Below are 25,565 nucleotides of genomic sequence, written 5' to 3'. Positions count from 1 at the left end.
TTGATGCCATGACATGCAAGTGAATTGGATTTGAGTGAGGTGGGCTGTGTTAAGTCATCAGCCTCACTTCCATCTGGGTCCAGTGGCCATATATGAATCGGGCTGACTGAAGATGGGCTGGATACAGGGCAATTAGGGTTAAGTGACTTGTCCAAGGTCACACAGTAAGAGTCAAGTGCCTGAGGCTGGATTTGAACTCTTGTCCTCCTGACCCCAAGGCTAGTACTATATCTATAGCACCACTTATTTACCCTTAGGGAGCTACAACACATATATAGAAAAAAGTCAAGAGGAATGGGTAGACAGCACTAATAAAGCCGTTAACTGAATGTTTGGAAAGTGATGATATCATCAAGAAAGACAATACAGGAAAAGAAGGGAAGGCCCAGGAGAGGGGTACACACGCAAAGGTTCCAGTACATGGATAATGAACTGGAAAGGAGAGTGACAGGATTGGTCAGCTCAGTTGGAAGAGAACCAGGAGACAAGAGAGTCACAAAAACCTAGGAAGGAAAGAGTATCAAAAAGGAATCTTCAGCGTCAAAATCTACAGAGAAAGACTTCCGGCCAAGATAGCAGAGAGAAGACAGGCACAGTTCTAAAGTCTCCTGACCTTTCCCCATCTATCAAATGAAATAAACCTCTTAACAGAAATCCGACCCACAAAACCCAGAAAGAAAAGTTATGACTCAGATAGAATGATCTAAAAAACACTACCTCCTTAAAAAGGGGGGACAGGAAAGAGAAGGGAGGAGGGAGAGGACTGAATGGGGTAAATCTCATTACACTAAGAAGTACAAAAAACCTATGGTAATAGAGGGGAAGAAGGGAGCAGATGAGAAACACCTGAATATCCTCATCAGACTTGGCTTAAAGTCAACCTACACATACTCAGTTAACTTATAAAACATTTAACCTTTCAAGTATTAAAAGGGGAAAAGGAGAGGGAGGATGGAGAAAAAGAGAAGGGGAGTGGGGGAAAAAGGGGGAAATAACAAAAGGAAGGGAAGGGAAAAGGGAAAAAGGGAAAGAAAGGGAGGGGTGATATAGGAGGGCAAATACACTGAAGAGAGGGTGGTATTCAGAAACAAAATACTGGGGAATATGGATAAAGGGGGCAAGGCGGAAAATACAAACAGAGGGAAGATAGCAAGCACGGAGGAAAATAAAAATTAGTAATCATAACTTTGAATGTGAATGGGATGAACTCTCCCTTAAAATGTAAGCAAATAGCAGAGTGGATTAAAAATGAGAATCCTACAATATACTGTTTACAAGAAACTCATTTGAAGCAGACAGATACATATAGAGTAAAAGTAAAAGGTTGGAGCAAAATATATTTTGCTTCAGCTGAAGTAAAAAAAAACAAGGGTAGCAAACCTTATCTCAGACAAAGCAGCAGCAAAAATAGACAACGTTAAAAGAGATAAGGAAGGAAACTTTATCCTCCTAAAAGGTACCATAGACAACAAAGTGATTGCAATACTGAATATATATGCAACCAGTGGGACAGCATTCAAATTCTTAGAGGAGAAGCTGAAAGAACTACAGGAAGACACAGACAGCAAAACTCTACTAGTGGGAGACCTCAACCTCCCACTATCAGATCTAGATACGATTATAAAATATATGAATATAAATATATGAATATATGAATATAAATATAAAATATATGAATATAAAATATTTATGATTATAAAACAAACAAGAAAGAAATTAGGGAGGTAAATAGATTGTTAGAAAAATTAGATATGGTAGACTTATGGAGGAAACTGAATGGGGATAGAAAGGAATATACCTTTTTCTCTGCAGTACATGGAACTTATACAAAAATTGGCCATGTACTATGACATAAAAACCTAATGATCAGCTGCAGAAAGGGAGAAATAGTGAATACATCTTTCTCAGATCACAATGCAATAAAATTCATATGCAATACAGGACCAAGGAGATATAGACCCAAAACAAATTGGAAACTGAATAACCTCATTTTAAAAAATGAGTGGACCAAAAAACAAATTATAGAAAGAATTAACCATTTTAATGATAATAATGAAATAACATACCAAAACCTATGGGATTCATTCAAAGCGACTCTCAGGGGATATATTATAGCTCTAAATGCTTATATGAATAAATTGGAGAAAGAGGAAATCAATGAACTAAGCATGTAACTAAAAAAATTAGAGAAAGAACAAATCAAAAATCCCCAATTAAATACCAAATTAGAAATTCTAAAAATTAAAGGATAAATTAATAAAATTGAAAGCAACAAAACTATTGAATTAATAAATAAAACCAAAAGCTAGTATTATGAAAAAACCAATAAAATTGATAAAACTCTGGTCAATTTGATTAAAAAAAGAAAGAAGAAAACCAAATTGCTAGTATTGTAAATGAAAAAGGTGAACTCACCACCAATGAGGAGGAAATTAAAGTAATAATTTGAAATTATTTTGCCCAACTCTATGCCAATAAATTTGATAATCTAAGTGAAATGGATGAATATTTACAAAAAATATAAGTTGCCCAGGTTAAATGAAGAAGAGATTAAATACCTAAACAACCCTATCTCAGAAAAAGAAATTCAACAAGCCATCATTGAAAAAATAAATAAGAAAAAATCTTCAGGGCCTGATGGATCCACAAGCAAATTCTACCAAACATTTAAGGAACAATTGGTTCCAATTCTATATAAACTCTTTGTAAAAATAGGGAAAGATGGAACTCTGCCTAACTCTTTCTATGAAACCAATATGGTGCTGTTACCTAAACCAGGAAGAGTTAAAACAGAGAAAGAATATTATAGACCTATTTCCCTGATGAATATAAATATAGATGCAAAAATCTTAAATAAAATCTTAGCAAAATGATTACAAGTTATCACTAGGATAATACATTATGGTCAAGTAGGATTTATTCCAGGAATGCAGGGTTGGTTCAATATTAGAAAAACTGTTAGTATACTCAATTATATCAACAACAAACCTATCACAAATCATATGATCATATCAACAGATGCTGAAAAAGCTTTTGACAAAATACAGCATCCATTCCTACTAAAAACACTGGAGAGTAGGAATAAATGGACTGTTCCTTAAAATCATTAACAGTATCTATCTGAAACCATCAACAAGCATATTCAATGGGGAGAGGCTAGAGGCATTCCCAATAAGATCAGGGATGAAACAAGGGTGCCCATTATTGCCACTACTATTCAATATTGTATTAGAAATGTTAGCGTCAGCAATTAGAGAAGAAAAAGAAATTGAAGGAATTAGAATTGGGAAGGAAGAGACAAAACTCTCACTCTTTGTGGATGACATGATGGTCTACCTAGAGAATCCCAAGAAATCATCCAAAAAACTACTGGAAACAATGAGCAATTTTAGCAAACTTGCAGGTTATAAAATGAACCCTCATAAATCCTCAATTTTTCTATGTATATCTAGCACGATACAGCAGGAAGAGCTAGAAAGAGAAATCCCATTCAAACCTCAGACAATATAAAATACTTGGGAGTCTATTTGCCAAGACAGACTCAGAATCTTTTTGAAAACAATTATAAAACACTTCTCACACAAATTAAATCAGATTTAAATAACTGGGCAAATATCAACTGCTCATGGATAGGTAGAGCTAATATAATAAAAATGACAATTCTACCAAAACTAAACTATCTGTTTAGTGCCCTACCAATCAAAATTCCAAAAAATTACTTTAATGCTTTAGAAAAAATTGTAAGTAAATTCATATGGAGAAATAAAAAGTTAAGAATTGCCAGGAGCTTAATGAAAAAATGTTCAAAAGAAGGTGGCTTAGCCCTTCCTGATCTAAAATTATATTATAAAGCATCAGTCATCAAAACTGTTTGGTATCGGCTAAGAAATAGAGTGGTGGACCAGTGGAATAGACTAGGTGTAAAAGCAGGAGATGATTATAGTAATCTGCTGTTTGATAAACCCAGAGTCCAGACATTGGGATTAAAAACTCCCTCTTTGATAAAAACTGCTGCGATAATTGGAAGTTAGTATGGAAAAAATCTACAGAGAAGTCAAGAACACTAAGAAGTGAGACTGGATTTAGGATTCAGAGATTATTGGAAACCTTGGACAGAGTGGTTAGGCAGAAGACAAAATGCCATGTACTTGGGGCATCTAGACAGTGCAGTAGACAGAGTACTGGTCCTGGAGTCAGGAGTACCTATGTTCAAATGTGGCCTCAGACACTTAATAAATATCTGGCTGTGTGACCTTGGGGAAGTCACTTAACCCCACTGCCTTGGCAAAAAAAAAAATGTCACATACTGAAAAAGGTGAGACCAAGAAAGAAACACATGGAAAAAGGATAGCTTAAGGACATTCTCATCATCTGTAGAAAATCTGCTTAGGAGTCCTCTGGGATAATGGCAAATAACCTCTAAATGGGATGCCTTTCTATTGTGTTACACCTTCTTTGATATAATCATAAGGTCAAACAAAACTGACTGCTATAAAATCTTTCAAAGAATCTTGGACATCAAAGATTTGTGGGGGCATTTTGATGGAGAGGTTTTAAATCAAAAAGTATTTCAATAAGTGACCAACAATAAGCATACTAGAATTTTGAGTCTGCAGAACAAATCCAGTCCCTTTCCACATAGTTTTCTTCAAATACTTGAAACAAGGCTGGAAGAGAGGATGACTGAATCTCGGGGACTACATCTTTTACAATTGCATAAATGATTGGAAGGTATAGAGAATTCCAAATCCTTGGTTCAGAGCAAGGAACTAGGAAGAATCACTGAAAGTTACCAGGGGGCAGACTTTGGCTTCTTATAAAGAAAAACTTTATAATATGAACTATTCAAAAAAGGTATAGGTTTCTTCTAGATGTAGTAAATCTTCCTTTAGAAGTCTTCATGGGGAGGGTGGATGATTATTTGTTAGACACTACAGAGGAATCCTGATTAGGTAGTGTAGCTTAACCTAGATGAATGTAATCTGACCATGTAGCTGTTTCTTTCCATTTAGAACAGTGGAATTTACATGTGTTTTGAAAACAATGAATTTCTTATAGCCTCAAGTTAATATTCTCTTTTTCATAATAGGGTGGGATCATGATATCACATATTTCTCTTTTTAATTGAGCCTGTTCCTTCATGTTCAGTGTTCTACCTTATATGAGGGCAAATAACATTCAGAAATAGCATTTGGGAAATAATGAAAATCTTACCAAAACAATTTTTCCTAGAAAAACAGAAATGAAGCTAATAGTTTATTTATAATTGGGAAAACCATGACTATCTGTTTTTAATCCCATTTTTTGCTAGCTTTGATCACAGTGCTTTTAGATTTAGAACTCATATAGACTTTTGAGATTCAACTAAATGTCCTCTGAAATGCCTTCCAATTCTAAGATTCCTATATAAGCAGGAAGTGCATTTTACTTAGTGTGTTAAAAATCAGAATGCTCTGTTTCATTAAGTAAAGAAATCCTCATCCTTGGAAAAGTCCCTAAGAAGCTGAATTCCCATGAGTCAAGACTGCTGAAGAAGGAATTTGTTTATCATAGGTATAATTAAACTAGATGTCTTCTAAAATTCCTTCTAAGATTCTCAAATCTCTGGAATCTAGTCTCAGGATAAAATTATATGACTCACACTACTTAAGAAAATTATTAGTTCTGTTACTCTACCAAAATCAATGAATATCAGTTTTCTGGCTTTAAAGAGTAAATATATGTATAAGTTAAAGATTTTTTGTTCTTTGGAGGAAAAAACAGTAAAAATACATACTGAAAAAGAAAAAATCATGACAAGAAGACAAAAAGGAATTATATAGAAATGACTATACAGTACCTTAGAAATGTGACTCGAACAACTCATGGAATGCCTCAAAGTCTTCTCATTCTGCAAGAAAAAGAGAGATGTTAAGGGGATCTTACAGTTGGTAATACAAGAAACAAGCATAGATTTAAATTATTTATGACCAAGATAAGACCCAAATGGTTATAGGATTTAGACATAAAAAACAATACTATAAGCAAATTAGAAGATCAAGGACTAGTTTACCTGTCAGATCTATGGAAAGGGGAGCAGTTTATGACTAAGAACACCAAAAAAACTAGATGATTTCAATGGCATTAAATTAAAAACCTTTTGCACAGATAAAACCACTGTAACCAAGATCAAAAGAAATGTGGTAAATTGGGAAACAATCTTTATAACTAATGATTCTGACAAAGAACTCATTTCTAAAATATACAGAGAACTGAGTCATATTTTAAAAAAAAAAGCCATTCCCCAATTGACAAATGGTCAAAGGATATGCAAAGACAATTTACAGATGAGATCAAAGCAATCCATAACCATATGAAAAATTGCTCTAAATCATTACTTATTAGAGAAATGCAAATTAAAGCTTCTCTGAGGTACCACCTCACACCTCTCAGACTGGCCAATATGACCACAAAGGACAATGATCATTGTTGGAAGGGTTGTGGGAAATCTGGGACACTAATACATTGTTAGTGGAGCTGTGAACTCATCCAACCTTTCTGGAGAGAAATTTGGAACAACGCCCAAAGGGCAACAAAAATGAGCATACCCATGGGGTGGCTAGGTGGCGCAGTGGATAAAGCACCAGCCCTGGAGTCAGGAGTACCTGGGTTCAAATCCGGTCTCAGACACTTAATAATTACCTAGCTGTGTGGCCTTGGGCAAGCCACTTAACCCCATTTGCCTTGCAAAAACCTAAAAAAAAAAATGAGCATACCTTTTGATCCAGCAATACCACTACCGGGTCTATACCCTGAAGAGATGATGAAAAAGGGTTAAAACATCACTTGTACAAAATATTCATAGAAGCCCTGCTTGTGGTGGCAAAGAATTAGAAATTAAGCAAATGTCCTTCAATTGGGGAATGGCTTAGCAAACTGTTGTATATGTATGTCATGGAACACTATTGTTCTATTAGAAACCAAGAGGGATGGGAATTCAGGGAAGCCTGGAGGGATTTGCATGAACTGATGCTGAGTGAGATAAGCAGAACAAGAAAAACATTGTACAACCTAACAGCAACATGGGGGTGATGTTCAACCTTGATGGACTTTCTCATTCCATCAGTGCAACAATCAGGGACAATTTGGGGCAATGAAGAATACCATCTGTATCCAGATAAAGAGCCGTGGGGTTTGAACAAAGTTCAAGGACTATTCTCTTTAATTTAGAAAAAAAAACAGATATCTTATTGTCTGATCTTGTTATCTCTTTTATACTCTTTGTTTCTTCCTTAAGGATGTGATTTCTCTCTCATAACACTTAATTTAGATCAATGTACAACATGGAAACAAAATAAAGACTGACAGATTGTTTTCCATGGCGGGGGGAGGGAAGTAAGATTGGGAGAAAAACTGTAAACCTCAAATAAAATATTTAAGAATAAAAAAGTTATTATGCAATAATTTATTATTCTACTCTCCCAGCCAATGTCCAACTGAATGAACAATTTAAAAAATCCTTCATAATATGCATAGTTCTGCCAAACAAATTCTCACATTAACTATGTCCAAAACTGTGTATCTCATTTTATATTGTAAATCTATCATCATTCTGGCAGGAGATAGGTAATATATTTTACCTTTAATTCTCTAGACTTCTGATTTATGACCAGAATTTAAAGTCTTCCAAAATTCATCTAATTATTTTGTAAAAAACATACCAAAATGTTTTTTGTATTCATTTCCCAAATATTTGCTGATTACCTACTATGTTGAAAAAACAGAGATAGCATAATTGGGGATATGAAGACTAAACTCAAAAGTTAAGAAGCTTCATTTGTGCCATAACACTGCCTTAAGGGTTGGGTGGGAGGGAAAAATGACAAGGTCAAGACCACCACTAGGCTTACAATTCACTGAGGAGACACAACATATATAAAAATATTCAGAATGCATTTAAACACTTAGAAGTATAAAAGAGTATGACAGGAAAGTAATTAAAGTTCATTTCTAATATGTAAACTGAAAGTGAATCAGAAAATGATTCCTAGGATTTAAAGGTTGAAAGGATTTAAGAGAGATCTAATCTGATCTTCCACCTCTACCCTTTTCTAGATCAGGAAATAGAAAGTCAGACGGAAGGAGTGAAGATATAAAAATTTTGCGGCATGGAGAAAGAGAGATGACAGAATCCACAATAAATAGCTACAATTTTCCCAGTAAGTAGAAGTATGGGGTGTTCAGGATTAGCACCTCTAGTGTGAGGGTGTCAAGTCCTTTTCAAAGACTTGTTTATTCACCTTTGGTGTCTACCTTTACCCAGCTCTCACCTGTGGATCCAAGAAGCTATAGCAAGCTCAGCAGCAAGACCCTGGTAAGCCATCTCTGCAGATAGGCTAAACCAGGTTGAGGGTAACCATTAGGGCTCAAACCCATCGATGAATTGGGGAGAAAGCATGTGAAGAGAATGGATGAGAGCAATTTGTCCCAACAGCCAGGAAGGTGGCTGAAGCAGGTGCCATGGAGTGTTGAGAACTTAGTCAGTAATCAAAGATAGCAAAGTTATCTACTACATCTTGGACCACTGCCAGTTGTCTTGATTTTTGCCCTGCCACTGGACTTCAGTGACTCGAGGAGAGAGAGTGAGGTTGACAACCCTTTGCAACTCTGCCTCACTTAAATTCAATTCATGCACAAATCAAAACATCACTCTGTGATGTCATTGTCATTGTCCTCTTTGTAATTGGAGCTCAAACAACAAATAAAAGGACATCAAAATAGGAGATGGCATTGCAGGTTTAAGGAGACAGGGCTTTTCAAACAATCCTTTAAGGAACAAGAAAAAGAAAAAGATTCCCTGTGGGCACAGTTAGGCACTGACTGAAAATAAATGAAATTAATTTTAGGAAATCAAGCAATAACCTTCAGAAGTCCAGAAGAAGAGTAATAATCTCTGTGCAGCAACTGACCTGGGGCAAAGGGGATATGAGGAAATGATTGAGGACTGATAAAATATAAATAGTAATGATAGGACAATAGAACAAGGGTTCAAAGGAAGGGTACAATATATCACAGAATAACATAGCATGGAGGGAGGGCAGACGGTGAGGGCAAAGAAAAGGTTGAACAGAAGGAAGGAAAGGGGAGAGATCACAATGTCTAATATGTAAAGAATGCTTGCACTCAAGTCTTCCTAGCTCCCAAGTCCTATGTACTGTCCATTGAAGAGGCTGATGAAGATGTTGGTAAATGGGTAGAATGTAGAGATTCTCAAGTCTAATGTTACAGTTTAGAGTTGAAAAAGAATGGATGGCTCTTGCTTCTTCCAGCTTCTCATCCATAAAGATGGGCCTTCCTCTGGCTCTTCCTTAATTTAAACCATGTGCAGCTCCATGGGCTTCACCATGTGGCCTGGTTAACCCAAGCCTCATGACTGTCTGACCTTTTCTTTTGCTTTCTCTCCAATCTTCAGCTGAGCCTGCCAGTCCAATCAGTAAACCATGTGGTCTTCCCTTTAAACTCTTCTTAACTTTCCTATCATTTTCTTATGTGTTGAAACTTCTTTAATACATCTTTATTTTCTTTCTACACCTACATTCCCAGATCTGAATCGTGATTCCTCACAGGCAGTATCAAACTCAAATCAGCAACATTTTGGCAAGCCAGCCAGGATAACTCTCTGCCCAGACCTGGGAAACTGGATAGAGCTCCATACGTGAGAAGCAGACCCCTTTTTAGAACCAAGATTTCTAGAAAAGTAGGAAAATTACATTGGACCTCTTTAGCCCTCCTTCTGTGTGCACACGTGCGCGCGCACATGTATGTGTGTGTGTGTGTCCCCTTTTTTGGCCTGGGATAACAAAAAAAGGTTGAGTTTTGTGGAGAGTCAGCAAATGTGTTGGGGGTCAAATGCTGATCTCATATGGTGTTTTGTTGCTGACTGACCAGTGATGGCAGTCCTGAGGTGTTTGGTTATTCCTCACTGTGGAGTAAGAGTTGTTAAGGAAGGACATTTGGCTGTTGGTCCAATTGACCTGTTGTTTGCCTATTTAGAAGTTTAGGAGAATTAAAACACAGGGAAAACTTGATACTGAAGACTTCCACCCCTCAGTTGTGTATTATCTCCTTGGAAGAAATTAGATTTGACAAAAACTAGCTATTAGCAAAACACTTGAGCTCCTGAAAATTATCTTTGGGTGGAACTTTCTCTCTTTCTCTTTGAAATGCTCTATCTCTCTGTGGCCCCCACCTTTTAGAACTTTTTAGAACTTAGAAACTCAAACCTAAGTCTTAGAGACAATGCATGCTTCACTGCAGGAAGGGTAAGATCCCCAAAACACTTGTTTTAGTCCCATGTTTAAATTAGGGGACCCCCATGCCTTCTTCCTGGTTTGGGGAGGAGGAAGGCTGGGTGAACAACTACATTTTCCTTAGACAACATGTGGTTATCAATTCTAAGCCCCATTCCCTAAAGACATTAGCTGGATTGAGAAAGCCCCCACCCTTGGGAGGGGGCAGGGGAAATGGACCGATTGAGTGAGAAGCCTCATGGTCAATTAGTTAAGAAAAAAAATTATTTTGTAAAATTTAATAACTCATGTGTTAATTGACTTGAATACCTGGTTGTTTTTACTATTGTTTTATTGCATTGGAATCAATAACACAAGTTAGAAATTTAAGATTACCTAAGATGTTCTAATGGTTTTTAAAGAATTCTCAAAGTAATAATTATAAAAGTTTATGTATAGAAGTTTCTAACTATAGCAATATTAAGTGTCACAGTGGCACCCATATGAGGAAGATAAAATAATGATGACAATTTGAGATTTCTCTGTGGCAATCTCCTAGCCTGAAGGAGATGTTTAGTTTTAAACATAGTTAATGACTAAATGAGTTCATTGTAAAAAGGTGGTTTTATTTTTTTTAGGTTTTTCAAGGCAATGGGTTTAAGTGGCTTGCCCAAGGCCACATGGCTAGGTAATTATTAAGTGTCTGAGGCTGGATTTGAACCCAGGTACTCCTGACTCCAAGGCCACTGCTCTATTCACTGCGCCACCTAGCCACCCCAAAAGTTGATTTTATTAAAAAATTCTAAATATGAATTAGGGTTATTGCATTTTACAACTCAATATTTATTACATTTCGTTTACAGCACTGTCCTTAGGACATTGAATTATAATTTTTTCCCCTGGATCGCTTATACCAAATTACAGTGGGTATACTCTCAATTCTCCTTAGTGCTCAAGTCACCTGAAGTTCTGGTTATAAGTAATTGCTAAATTACGATGTATTGATGATTTATCTGTCTGACATCAGGTATGTTAAAATAAAAAGACAATATGCCAAGGAAACCATTAGCCCTATGGGGTTTGATGTTAAATACTGCAGATGGAATGAGTAGCCTTTGAAAGAAGGACCCTAACCTCAACTGGGGTAGGAGTCTCTTAAAGGAATCCCTCACCTGGCTCACTGAAAAGAATTGTCTCTCTGACTTCTGCCTGTATAAGACATTAATTCATAAAGGAATATGTCTTCTTGTCCCTCTCTGCTATGTAATGGCAAATTGCCATGATCATTCCAGGTGCATTATAATTAAGTATGAAAGTGCGCCACTGAAACTCTTATCTTCTAAATTTTAAGTAATTGCCAAGTATTTTGTCTTGACCTTTTAACATAGGATGTGAATTTTTATCACAAGTTCCCTTAAGAAAAATAAATTTCAGTATGACTGGTTATATCAGGATAATGCCTATTGGTATATTTTTTAACTTCTTTAAAAGAGAGAGATCCATTCTTCAACTGGAATTTTCATTCATTCTAAACATGGCCAAAGCTAAAACAGAAAATTTTGTTGGAAATTACTTTTTGGACATGTGCAGTTTTAAAATGCTTACTGAGTACATCTGTTTGTACTATTTTTGAACTTTTGGTTACAGGTTAATGTAGCATCCATTAATGAATCTGTTACATTGGAACTCATGTTCTTATAAAAGGGTAATCTGATACTGGCTTAGGATCATGAAGTATAATTCTTGTTCTTTATAGAATTTCTAGTTTTTTTTAGTTTTCTTTGTTAAAATTTCTCTTTGGTGTTTTGTGTGCTCAATTTTTTTCCATTGAGTTTCATTTCTCGAGCTGTATATCTCCAAGATCAGCCTCTGCAGGATGCCAGCCAATCATTCCCTGGACCCTGACTCAATGAAGTTCTCACTGCAATGCATTCATGGACCTCAAATAATTTTGAGGGGGGGAACTGATGCAGGGAAAATATGTAGAGAATTGTGAATGTGGCAGAAGCAAAATCTGTTATTTGGGTGGAGGTTCCCACTCTTGAGATTCTGCCTCTCTTGGACACTTTTGATGGTATCCTGTCTCCCCTTGACCCTGTTGTATCTTATCCTCCATTTCCCTCTTGACTGAACATCGGCCTGGACGCTGGTGTGCAGGAAATGATGTGTTAAAGGTGGACATTAAGTACCTTGAGACAGGTAGGACCAGCATGAAGATTGCCATTTGAAGTTACCTGGCTCCAAAGCACTACCCTCTGTCCAGCTTACAATGGAGAGGTATTTTAACAGGAAACACCACCCCTTTGGTTCTCTTGCTTCTTCCAGCCTCTCATTCAGAAAGATGGGCCTTCCTCTGGCTCTTCCTTAAACCATGTGGAGCTCCATGGGCTTCACCATGTGGCCTGGTTAACCCAAGCCTTGTAGCTACCTGCTGTCTGTCTGTCTATCTGTCTCTCTCTCTCTCCCTCTCTCTCCAAACTTCAGCTGAGTCTTTCAGTTCAGTTAAACTCTTCTTAACTTTCCTATCACTTCCTTATGTATTGAAACGTCTTCAATAAATCTTTATTTTTTTTTCATACCTGCAAAAAGAAAAAAGGGAAAAAAAAAGAAAGAATGGATGGAATCAAGAACTAAACTCCTGGAGAAAAGAGGGAATGTGACCCCAAAATTGCTGATGACAGCAACGGTATCTGGAATAGACAAGAGCAAATGGTGGAAAGAGCTTCAAAGGATGAGAAGTCTGTGGGGAAATGGATGCAGGAGGAGGATCTTGAGGCACTGATGAAGAACAAGCAACATACTTGCTGACTTCTCTGAGTATAAAGGGCTGGGGACAAGAGAGAAGGAACAACCATCACTGCAAGAAGCAGCCAGGAATGAATGTCTTCTGAACAAGCCAGGTGTAGAAACAGAGATTAAAGTAGGAAGGATCACTGAAAAAGAGAAGAAGAGACCAGAGAGGAAGGAAGAAAACTGGGAAAGTAGGCTGTCACAGAAAGCAAAGGAAGGAACCCCAGGGGTGGCTGATAGTCAAAGTGTTAAATACTGTAGTCACGTGAGTGATTCAGGACCACTAGTGACTTCTGAAAGATGAACTGTTCTGGAGGAAGACCTGGCTCCTCATGAAGCCTACTTTCCTTTCTACAAGTTGGATGACCATGCCTAATAAGAAATTCCAGAATCTTTGTGGTCAGGAATCAAGGTGGCCTATCCCTGGCCTGTTATTGCTTGTAGGTTCTCTTCCTTTTTTAAAAAGACTGAGGACTGGGTGGGTGGGTGGAGGCAGCTAGGTGGTGCAGTGAATAGAACACCCATCCTGGAGTCTGGAGGACCCGAGTTCAAATCCGACATCAGACACTTAATAATGACTTGGCTGTGTGATCTTGGCCAAGTCACTCTCAACCTCATTGCTGTGCAAAAAAAAAAAACAGAAAAAAAAGAATGTACAAAAATACTGAAATAATAGCTCAAAATCTGACTATGAAAGGCTATAAATAGTAATAAGACACTAAAACCACTTTGGTACCAACTTAGTCGTTTTGACTATATAGGCACTTTATTCTCCTTCAGACAACCAGAAATAGCTCTGAAATACAATGTACTCTACTTGTTTCTAACCATCATTCTCAAAGAAGATCACGTTATCAGGGACATGCAAGTGAACTGGATTTGTGTTGGGGGTGCTATACAAAGAAGCCAGTCTGACTTTCTCATCTGGAACCACCTGGGTCCAGTGGTCAGATAGGAATCAGGACAACTGGAGATGGCCCTGGATGCAGTGGGAGATCTTGACCTTTTAAAGTCAAGTCTCTCCTAGGTCACATCTAGACTGAGGCAACACCCATTCAATGACTAAGGAAAGTTGGGCTCCACTCCACTATTAACTTCATGTCACTATTTCTCAGGCCCTTGGTATAGAAGGCCTCATTACAATTCAAGGTAGGAGGCTCTCCCCTGAGACACCAACAAAGACAGAGAAAGCAGGTCAAACTAGTCACCAGACAACTTTCTTACAGACTCCTGCCACAAAGGAATCTCAACTCTTCTTCCTCCTTCCAATACACATATGGGACAAGAAGAATAGCAAAATAATACAGCACAAAGAAAACAATATTAAATGTATATTTTCCAAGTGGCACAGCAGCAAAATTCTTTTAAGAGATGCTAAACAAATTGCAAAAAAAGATACTAAATAGTAGCACAATAATAATAGAAGATTTCAATATTCCTTTTCAATTTTTGAATAAAGGAAACAAATAGAGCATTTCTTGTTCTCTTAATCCTGTGCCCTTTTTGACTGTATTTTGGTCTAGGGACTCCAGTCTTCTTGACTTCAGGGCCAGGGCTCCTTGGGTCACTTGTCATCGACTTCAGCATCAAATCCTCCAGGGTTCAAAGTCCTTTGTAAATCCCATCCCCTTAGCCCTATTGTTCCATTCTTCTATTGGAAGAATATTGTCAGGTATTCTTTGATCCACTCACAGGGCCTCCATGCTTTTTATTTTTTATTTTTTAGGTTTTTGTAAGGCAAATGGGGTTAAGTGGCTTGCCCAAGGCCACACAGCTAGGTAATTATTAAGTGTCTGAGGCTGATTTGACCTCAGGTACTCCTAATTCCAGGGCCAGTGCTCTATCCTAGGGCCCCCCCCCCCCAATGCTCTTTCTTAACAAGACATTCCATCTCCTCAATGGTCACTCTCTGCTGCTTGAGCCTGGATTCTCCCTCCTCAACTTAGCTAAAATGCAACCTTCTACCCCAGATGCTTTTCCTGACTCATCTTCATTCCAGGGTCTTCTTCCTCTTCATTCTTCTGACAGCTTGCTTATACACATATAATTGCTTATTCTCTCCCCCATTAAACTGTGAGGACAGCTAGGTGTTGCAGTGGATGGAGCACTGGCCTTGGAATCAGGAGAATGGGAGTTCAAGTGCAGCCTCTGACACTTCCTAGTGTGTGACCTTGGGCAAGTCACTTTACCCTGACTGTCTTACATCCTGAGTCCTGATTCATTTCTGGCCACTGGACCCAGATGACTCTGGAAGAAAAAGGTGACTTAGCCCAACCTCCCGTCACTCACATCCAATTCATGTGCTGTCATGGCATCACCTCCCTGATGTCACAGTCTTCTTCCAGAATGAAGGACACATTATTAAACTGTGAGTTCCTGAAGGGCAGTGATTGTCTTTTGCCTTTCTTCATAGCCTGAGTGCTTAGGTCAGGGCCTAACAGACATAGGCATTTAACAAGACTATTGCCAAAGTATAAGACTTGAAAGGGCCCTCAAAATCATCTAGAATCCACATCTTCATTTTTAGGTGTATGGTAAAGTAGCTTATCAAAGGCCACTTGTCTGTCAAAGACAAGAGAAGATACCAAGCTTTATGGTAACAAATTCACTGATGTTCTGCTACACTGTAGATATGAGGAACTGTGAACAAATTATTGGATGAACAAGTTTGAACTGAATGTAGCCTTCTAAAAGAGATTATAAGAATAGAGGGAGAGTACAGGTGATCTTGGAGGTATATAAAGATACTGACTTGAATGAGTGGTGGGAGAAAATGGGGAGGAGAATTTTGGAAGGTTGTGTGGGATAAGCAATGGGAAGGTGAGGGGAGAAGATAAGCTAAGCACTTCATAACTTGCTCAGGGTCCCAGAGCCAGTAAGGGAGTATATATAGCTGAAGCTTATCTTTAAGTTCAGCATTCTATCTATATTTCCATTGAGCTGTCTAATAAACAAGTAATTTATAGAGTATAAGAATAAAATTTGTAATGATCAAAGAAAATAAAAACAGAAGATGCAAATGGAAATTAAGCAATGGCATCAATCCTGAATAATAAATGGATCAAAGAATAAAACAAAAATAATGATGTTAAAAACATTAATAACAATGAAACAATATACCAAAATTTTCTGGATGTAACTAAAGTGGTCTCAATGGAAAATCAATATCTTTGAAAAATTAAAAAATTAATGAAAGGGATCCAATTTAGAAGACCAGAAAATTAACAAATTAGATACCTTAGAAGAAGTACAAAGTATAAGTTTGTAAATTAATGGAGAAATAGAGAAACTGAATGACAAAAAGATTAGTGTACTGTTAAACAAAACTAAGTTTCTAAATAATACTAACAAAAATTAAGAAAAATAAGAAAATTAAGTTATTAAAATGAAAAATGAACAAGGTACATTCACAACAGAGGAAATAAATCATCAGAATTATTAAAGAAAATTATATATAACCAATACATAATTCAAAGTAAACTGAAGAATATCCATGGAAAAACTTGCTATAATTGACAAAAGTAATAAGTGAAAATTGTCCAGAGCTATTAAAACTAAGGAGAAAATGAAAATAAAAAGAATCCACTCATTCCCTTTCTGAAAGAAATCCTAAAATGAAAACTTCCAGACGGCAGAACCAAAATTTTGAGTTCTCATGCTAAAAAACAAACAAATAAAAATAAGTCTAACAACTGCAAGCATCCAGAAAAATGTTGTTTAATACCAATCTCATGTATACTTCTAATGGTCAATCTCAGGATACTTCTAATATAAACAAGGAGATCTTGAAATACAATATTCCATAAGTTAAAAGACATAAATCTACAACTGAAAATAATTTACCATGCAAAACTAATTATGATCCTATAGAGGAAAAATGGATCTTTAATAGAAGAGTAGGTTGAAGAATTCCTGATGAAGAAAGCTATGCAAGTGTGAAATGAAAAAAAAATAGAGAATGAAAGGAAAGGGAAAAGGAAAATAGGTAGTATTAAGTAACACGCACTACATTAAATACATCACACATTTTACATCATCTGATCTTCACACCAACTTTGGACTCTAGGTGTAATATGGTGTAATATTATTCCCATTTTACAGTAAAGGAAATTGAGGCAGACAAGTGAAGTGAGATGCCTAGGATAACACAGATATGAAGATTTGAGTTCCAAGCTCAGTTCTATATGCATACATCCTTAGAATATAACAACTAATTTGAACACAGAAGGTACTTAATAAATGCTTACAGACTGACTCACTCAGAAACTCAGAAAAAGAAAAAACCCTAGAAAATTAAATTTATGTATGCCCACTAGAAGGGACTGTAAAAGCAACCTTCCAATGGAAGGAGAAGAAATAAATGTGCCTTCAGAGGCAGTATCTTTAAAAAGTACTGATAATGAAAAGAAAGTTCTAATTTATGAATGAGAAATACATATTATATAACTCCAAAGAGAAGTATGACATACTGAAGGAGTTATGATGCCTATTTAATACTGTTCAGGTCCAGTCCTTCTAGAAAGCAATTTGAAAAGTCACTAGATTTTGACCCCTCAGTATTAATGAGTGAATACACTAAGACATGAAAGAGGAAAAGGGATTAATATATGGATAAAAATACTCACAGCAGCTCTTTTTTGGGGGGGGGCAAAAAAACTGAAAACTTAAGGAGGCATGTCTTTTAATTGGGAAATGACTGAACAAATAATGGTATAAAAATCAAAAGGCACTGTATCATCATAAGAAATGATGAAGGGCATGCTTTTCAGAGAAGCTCTGGATGACAGCGAGAAAAACCAAGAGAACAATGTATATTAATGAACAGATGATGATAAACACTACCCATCTTCTGACAAAAAGGTGATGAACAAAATAGGAAGTCAAACACATTTCTGGACATAGGCAAAAGCAGGAATTTGTTTTGCTTGACTATGCACATTTGTCACAAGAGTTTTGTTTTCTTTTTTTTTAATGGGGAAAGAGAGTAAGAAATAGGTATTAAAGGAAGGGAACTTGAGGATGAGCTGGTTCTGTTCTGAGGGTTTGAAGAAGGAGAAGGGAGTATAAAAAAGAAAGTTACAGGAAGGAAGAAGAGGGGGGGGTTGAAATTTCTATTTCTCATACTTGGGATGTATGAGATATACAAAAACATGGAAGAAAGGTCGGGGCAAGTTGGAGGTACATGAATCTCACTCATCTGAAATACTCAAGAAAAGCTGACCACACACAATTTGGTGTAGAAATGCATCAAACTCATTAAGAAAAGAGCTGAGATAGGGAGGAATGAAGGAGGTTAGAACTGGGGAGGAAGATATTTACAATCAAAACAAACCTCGTGAAGCATTAAAAAGTTGAGAAAAAGAAAACAACTAGGAAATGCTGTGAATGGTTGAATAAATTGTGGTAAATGAATGTAATTATATTAATGTACTTACTGCAAGAAGTGATAAAAGAGATGTTTTCTGAAAATTTAAACTGATAAAGACAAGAGAGAAGACAGGAGAACAATTTATACATGGAGAAGTTTATAAAGAAAAATACATCTGCAAAACTTCACAACTCTAACCTGTTTCTAGAGGACTTATGAAATATGTCACCCACATCCTGAGAGTGATATATTCAAGAGAAAATGAAAAATATCTGAGATGCTTAATAATTACCTACCTGTGTGACCTTGAACAAGTCAATTAACATCACTGCCTTATAAAAATCAGAAAAGAAAAAGAAGCTAAAAGATATCTCCATAGCTAAAGCAATTCGAAAAAAGAAAAACTATATTACCAAAACAAAAAAAAAAAAGGAAAGAAAAGAAAAAAAGAGAGAAAAGCCTGGATATCATATTTCAAAAAAAAACAAACTACCCAAGTCTCTTAGAACTAGAGAGCAAAATGAAAAAAGAAAGACTCCTTTGGTTATCTCCTAAAAGAAATGCTAAATGAAAACTCCAGTAACATTATAACTAAATTCAGTAATTTTAGGTCAAAGAAAAATATTATAAGCAGTTATAAAGATGGACTTCCTTAGAACTGTAAGATAATAGCTAAGGTACAAAAAAAAGTAGATACTGGAAATATCAGTTATGTTCCAAAAAACTTGATCAGTCAATGATACTTATTAAGTACTTACTATCTGTGAAGTACTACTATCTGTGTGCTAGCTCTGGCTGTACAAAGAAAAGCAAAAATAAAAACAAAACAAAGCAAAACCCTGCCCTCAAGGAGTTTATTTTCTAATAGAGAAGATAATCTGAATATATGAAATATATATGTGCTGGATAAATTGGAGGTAATCTCAGAGGGAAGACTTCAGCTTTATCGTTCAGAAAAGGCTTTCTTCAGAAGAAAAAGGGCACCAGAGGACTAGATTGAGCATTGTGGTAAAGAATATACTTGGGGGGACGGCTAGGTGGTTCAGTGGATAAAGTACCGGCCCTGGAGTCAGGAGTACCTGGGTTCAAATCTGGTGTGGCCTTGGGCAAGCCACTTAACTCCATTTGCCTTGCAAAAAACTTGAAAAAAAAAAAGGAATATACTTGGGCCAGAAGGAAACCCTCAATGAGCAAAACTGAGTAAGAGACAGCAGGGTCACAAATTAAAGCAAACTATCAGAATCAGAATTCAGGAAGAGCTGGATAATGCATATGGGTAATCAGTGACAATGACTAAGATGGGACTCTTGAGAAGTTCTTAGGATTTTAAATGGGCAACATCCCATTGATTTGATGGCATCATTCCTCATTCTTAGGTTCTTCTCTCTATTTTCCTCTCCCTCTATCCCACTCCATTATATAGTATTATACTCAGTTTTATTGGGTAAATTATTCTTGATTGGACTTATATCTTTTGTCTTCTGGAATATTCCTTCAGAGTGGCAGCTGCTAAATCTTGTGTTGAGCTCAAATGCTTCTGTCCTCTGTTGGCTTAAGGAAACTTTGAAAAATCTAGGAGTTATATTGATGTACAAAAGCACCAAAACCCTGTCTGGGCTCATAGCAACTGCATCACCCCATGAAGGCATCATTATGAATACTAATTATATTGCAATGTATCATCACAAAAAAAGACTAGAAAATGATCATAATGTTCTATTTAAGAGACCATGAAAATGTACAAGACATTTTATATTTCTATTGAGCAAAGTATAATAAAAAAATTCTGACTGCTAGTCAGAAAAATTCTAGCTATCTAGAAAATTTCCTCCTATGGAAGATTTCCTTTAAAAATGCTACATAAATAAATTCTTTACTTTTTCATATCATCAGTATTAAAAAAAGCACTAAGGGACTGATACTTATTTGAAAAAACAACTTCAAACTTTTAAGTAAAACCATTATTAATAAGAAAGTTATGCTTCAGTGATGGACTCTCTTGTTAGTGACTTTAATAGCATAAATAAAAAAGGACACTTTACTCAATGTCTGACAACGACTGACATGACATAGAACTTTAAAGTTTGCAAAGAGTTTCACATACAGCTCCCTTGGAACTAGAAGGTAGGACAACAGGCATTATTGATTATTCCTCTTGAACAAATAAGGAAATTGCTTAAGTCCTTCCCATGGGTCCCACACTGTGCTGAGCCCTGGGCTACAGTCTTGCTCTAGAGGAGCTTATAATCTCACAGGAAAAAGGCAAGGTACAAAAGGAAACTAAAAAGCAAGCATGACTTGGGCTGGGGGGAGCAACAGGGGATGCACTGCTGATGAAAGTGCAGTTCTGAGCCCTTGGTACAGGAAGGCTTAGGGGAGAGAGGCTCAGGATGTGACCCCAGGTGCCTAACTAATGTATCAGAAGAATTGGGAATTGGGGTTCTCCAGACATTAGATTTCTCCCTCTGTCATTACAATGCTGCCTCTTGACTCTTCAAAGGTTTCATAAAACAAAATCTGTCTCCTAAAACAATGGGACAGAGGAGAGGGGACCTATCTGAACTTGCTCAAGGAGCTAGGAAGATGTGTGTGTTGCTACAGTAGCATTTCCAACAGTGAAGGCGATCATAGCTCGGTGCTTTTTCACTCCTCATCCTAATGCAACTTCTGTAAATAAAAGGTTCACATTTATACTGAGTCTACAATTAGAGAATAAAAGATATTTCTTAGGTCTAAGAAGTTGTAATTCTTTCATACTAAAATATAAATAACCAACTAATAAATGACTATTCATATTTGGCTCTGTTAGAGCTATAAAGAGGTAACTGCAAATATAAATATCTAATGTCAAATCCTTCCCAATTCTGATAGAGGCTGGATACCTGAAACACAAGTGACAAGACCAATGAAGGGGTCAAAAGAGGAAAGAAAGGCAAGGATAAGATCATAGAGACAAACTACTAACTTTAAAACTCAAACCAAGTTTTCTCTGCTTCCCTTCATTGTGCAGAGAAGCTGTGAGAGAGGAACACTTAATTTCCCTAATTTATATTTTTTTCAATCTGTTTCTGTATTGATTAATCAATCAAGGATAGAACTAATAGCTCTCTCCTGTTCTTACACACATTCACCCTCAACCCTTCCCCACCCATGATTCACTCCAACATTGGTCTCAACCCCCACCCCCCACCCTTACAATGTTTCCTCTGAAATTCTCAATCCATAATGAACAAATTTCCTTTCCCTAACATTTCTTCCATCTGGTAAGCCTTACTAAGATATGGCATCTTTCTGTATCTCCACTTTCCTCTCCAACAATTAGGAGTACATTTCCTTATATCCCCTAATACACTGGTCTTGAAAGGGAACTTGGAATACTTTACAGAACTCAACCTGTATGTCCATCACTCAGAATCTTTCCTTCTTTGAAGTCCAATTAAACAAAATTTCTACCCATATTCAAATTACGGAACATACAGTTCAATGAATCTCTGTCATTTTCCTTCCTTTCTCAAATAGTTCCAAACCTAGCTCCACATCTTCTCTTTTTTCAAGTCTGCCCTTATACGAAGGAACTTTAATATTTACATTCCTTATTCTCCTTAAAATCATCGAAGGACCTATTTCTCCAAAACCAGCTCAGCAAGACCTATTGCTCTGTTGTTCAAGTCATGTCTAACTCTTTCTAAACCCATGGACACACAATGTCTTAGCAAAGACAATGGTGTGGTTTGCTGTTTCCTTCTCCAGAGGATTAAGGCAAACAGAGGTTAAATGACTTGTCCAGGATCCCACAGCTATTAAGTATCTGAGGCAGAGGGGCAGCTAGGTGGTGCAGGGGATGGAGCACTAGCCTGGAGTCAGGATGACCTGAGTTCAAATCCAACCTCAGATACTTAATAATTACCCCTAGCTGTGTGACCTTGAGCAAGGCACTTAACCCCATTGCCTTGCCAAAAAAAAGTATCCGAGGCAGGATTTGAACTCAGATCCTTCCTGTCTCCAGGCCCAGTATTCTATCTACTGAATCACCTAGCTGCCTCAACTATACAAAGGGGTGATCAAACAACAGATTTCAGCATTATTCACAATTATTTCAACTTCCCTAATTAAAAATATAATTTCTTATCACTACATCTTTCCCTATGCCATACCCCTCCTAAATCTAATACTTGTTATTCTCAAGATTCTCAATCCCTATATTCCCCGCCCCCCCCCCCCCGACTTTCTCAGGTTACCCATTCTGATTACCCTGAAGTCTCAACAACAATAGCCCAACAGTGAGCCATGTCATCTCTACATTTCCTGCTGGCCATCAATCCCTTGCTCTCTTATACTACTCTGCTCTTCTTTAAGCAAGCATTCCTACCACCCATCTATTCAAGAGTCTTTGAACTCAGCTGGAGGAATGATTAAAACCAGGCAGACTGATACAATACAAATTCATGTTATCAATATATAAGGAACTGATTAAAATTTATAAAAACAAGAGTCTTCCCTCCAATTACACAAAGAATATAACATGAAAATTTCAAAATATGACAACCACAACAAAAATCACTAGTAATTAGAAAAATGTCAACTAAAGAAACTCTCAGATTCCACCTCATCCCAAACAGAACGGCAATTATTGTAGTGACTACAGGAAAAGAAACACATGTATTGTTGATGGAAGTGTGAATTGGTAAGGCCATTCTGAAAAGCTATTTACAATTATGACCCCCAGCAATACTATTACTAAAACTATATTATAAACAGAGGAAAAGGATTAACATGTACAAAAATATTTCTAGCAATTCTAGCAAGGAATTGAAAAATAAGGGAGGATCCATTAAGTGGGGAATGCATAAAACAAATTGTGATATATAAATGAATATTATCATATCATGAAAAATGACAAAATGGATGAATTTAGAGAAAATTAAGAGGACCTGTACGAACTGTTACAGAGTTAAATGAGCAAAATCAGAAGCTTTTACAATAATAAGAATGTGATAAATAACAATAATTTAAAAAATCTTAAGAACACTAATCAATGCAATGACATCATGATTCTAAAGGACTAAAGAAAATGCACAGAAAAGCAATGGACTCAAAATGCACAAGACACAGTTTGGGGAATGTTTAATTTGCAAATTTGCTTTACTATGGATATTTGTTACAAATTTTCTCTCTTTTTTTTGGTTGTTCAACAATGGAATGGAGAACATAAATTCTTGTTAACTGAAAAAAAATTAATAATTTAATTATTTTTAGTCATGTTATCCAAGTTCAACTAGGCCTTCTGTAGCAAAGCAGTCTTTTTTTTTTAACACTATGCTAACTGAATCTCTTAACTCAGTCCCCATAGAAGCTATTCCTAGCTTTCTATTTTATTTTTTCACTATATTTTTGTCTTATTTTCCTCTCTTGCCCCCTAAGGACCTTTATTCTTTTTTTTTTTTTTTTAGTTTTTGCAAGACAATGGGGTTAAGTGGCTTGCCCAAGGCCACACAGCTAAGGTAATTATTAAGTGTCTGAGGTCGCATTTGAACTCAAGTACTCCTGACTCCAGGGCAGATGCTCCATTCATTGTGCCACCTAGCTATCTCCTAACCAGTACATTTCACATTGCTGATTCCTGGGGGCAGCTAGGTGGCGCAGTGGGTAGAGTACCAGTCCTGGACTCTGGAGTACCCAAGTTCAAATCTGGCCTCACACATTTAATAATTACCTAGCTGTGTGGTCTTGGGCAAGCCACTTAACCCCGTTTGCCTTGCAAAAACCTAAAAAAAAAACAAACACCAGACATTGCTGATCCCTCTTGCCTACAGCCTGTCTAGCTATTTTTTCTCCATCTTTATTGCTGGCACATCATCTCCCTCAAGTCCTATAACTGTGAATAAGCCCCATAGTTTTATCCAAGGCTCTCATTATTTCACCCTCTAGACTATCTAGAATTTCCATGTGTTTAACTGTCAAATATCTTCAAACAACTATATAAGCATATATATACACATGTGCATGTATGTATACATCCATGTGTATATGCACACACCTGTATATATCTCTACGATGACTATTTCATGTTCATGCACCCATGTGTATTTGTGCATGTATATTTTATAATATGAATATGTGTGTATACACAACCATCCCCTTGGAGTCTCCCTCTTAGTCACCGCCAGCAAGATTCTTGCCAGATGCCTCCTTAATAGACTGATTCTTCACCTGGAAGATGGTCATCTACCTAAGAGCCAGTGTGACTTCAGAAAGGGCGAAGGAACAGTTGATATGGTATTGGCTGCCCAACATCACCATACCTTTGGTGGAGCTGGGAACTGGAAAGCAAATTGCAATTATGCAAAGAAAGCAACTAAATGGCTCACGGAGAAATGGAGAAAAGGTGAGAAATGAAATTTGAAGGTGAAGTAAAAACAAAAACAAAAGACTGTCAATAGAAAGTTTATACATACTATATAAGCAAAATGGCAAAGGGTAAGGGCGGCTAGGTGGCGCAGTGGATAAAGCACCGGCCCTGGAGTCAGGAGTACCTGGGTTCAAATCCAGTCTTAAGACACTTAATAATTATCTAGCTGTAGTCAAACTTTTAAGTGTTTCATTTTCTTTTTCCACATATTCTCCTTCACATCCATTTATTATTCCTTGTCTTAACCCTCCCTTCTCCCACATCTGTGCCATTCTCCAAAAAGCCTCTCACTTGAAGTGCTCTTGATGACCATTTTATAGGATTTCCCTACTTCACCTTGCTGAAATTCTTCCCTTTTGAAGCCTGTACAAGCACCCTCATCTCCACAAAGCTTTCCCCAATTCCATGAATTTTTAAGTGATTTTTCTGTCTTCATGTTCTATTTGGACAAATGACATAATGAAACTTTTTTTTTTTTTAGGTTTTTGCAAGGCAAATGGGGTTAAGTGGCTTGCCCAAGGCCACACAGCTAGGTAATTATTAAGTGTCTGAGACCGGATTTGAACCCAGGTACTCCTGACTCCAGGGCCGGTGCTTTATCCACTGTGCCACCTAGCCGCCCCTAATAATGGAACTTATATTACAATTTTTTAGTCTGCATATCTCATCACTTTATTACTAGATTATCAGCTACTAGAGGACAGGATTTCATTATTTTTGCCTCTTTTTT

The 25,565-nt window shown here is 36.8% G+C and overlaps 1 protein-coding gene across 11 annotated transcripts in view; it reads right to left on the bottom strand.

Moving 5' to 3' along the window:
* MARCHF8 (membrane associated ring-CH-type finger 8) overlaps positions 1-25,565 on the bottom strand; it is a 113,648-nt gene that overhangs the window by 19,977 nt on the left and 68,106 nt on the right. For 8 of the 11 annotated variants that reach the window (XM_074232587.1, XM_074232589.1, XM_074232590.1 and 5 more), the window contains 2 exons: positions 6,756-6,791; positions 5,840-5,890 (listed from right to left, as the gene is read on the bottom strand). In XM_074232587.1, coding sequence (XP_074088688.1) covers positions 5,840-5,890; positions 6,756-6,791 — 87 coding nt within the window. The remainder of the gene's footprint in view (positions 1-5,839; positions 5,891-6,755; positions 6,792-25,565) is intronic. The other 3 variants (XM_074232594.1, XM_074232597.1, XM_074232595.1) reach the window with 1 other exon arrangement.

This window comes from Macrotis lagotis, chromosome 4 (assembly GCF_037893015.1).
Source record: "Macrotis lagotis isolate mMagLag1 chromosome 4, bilby.v1.9.chrom.fasta, whole genome shotgun sequence".
Classification (NCBI taxonomy): Eukaryota; Metazoa; Chordata; class Mammalia; order Peramelemorphia; family Peramelidae; genus Macrotis; species Macrotis lagotis.
Note: the sequence above shows the minus strand (reverse complement) of the source record. Positions and strands in the feature narration are given on the sequence as shown.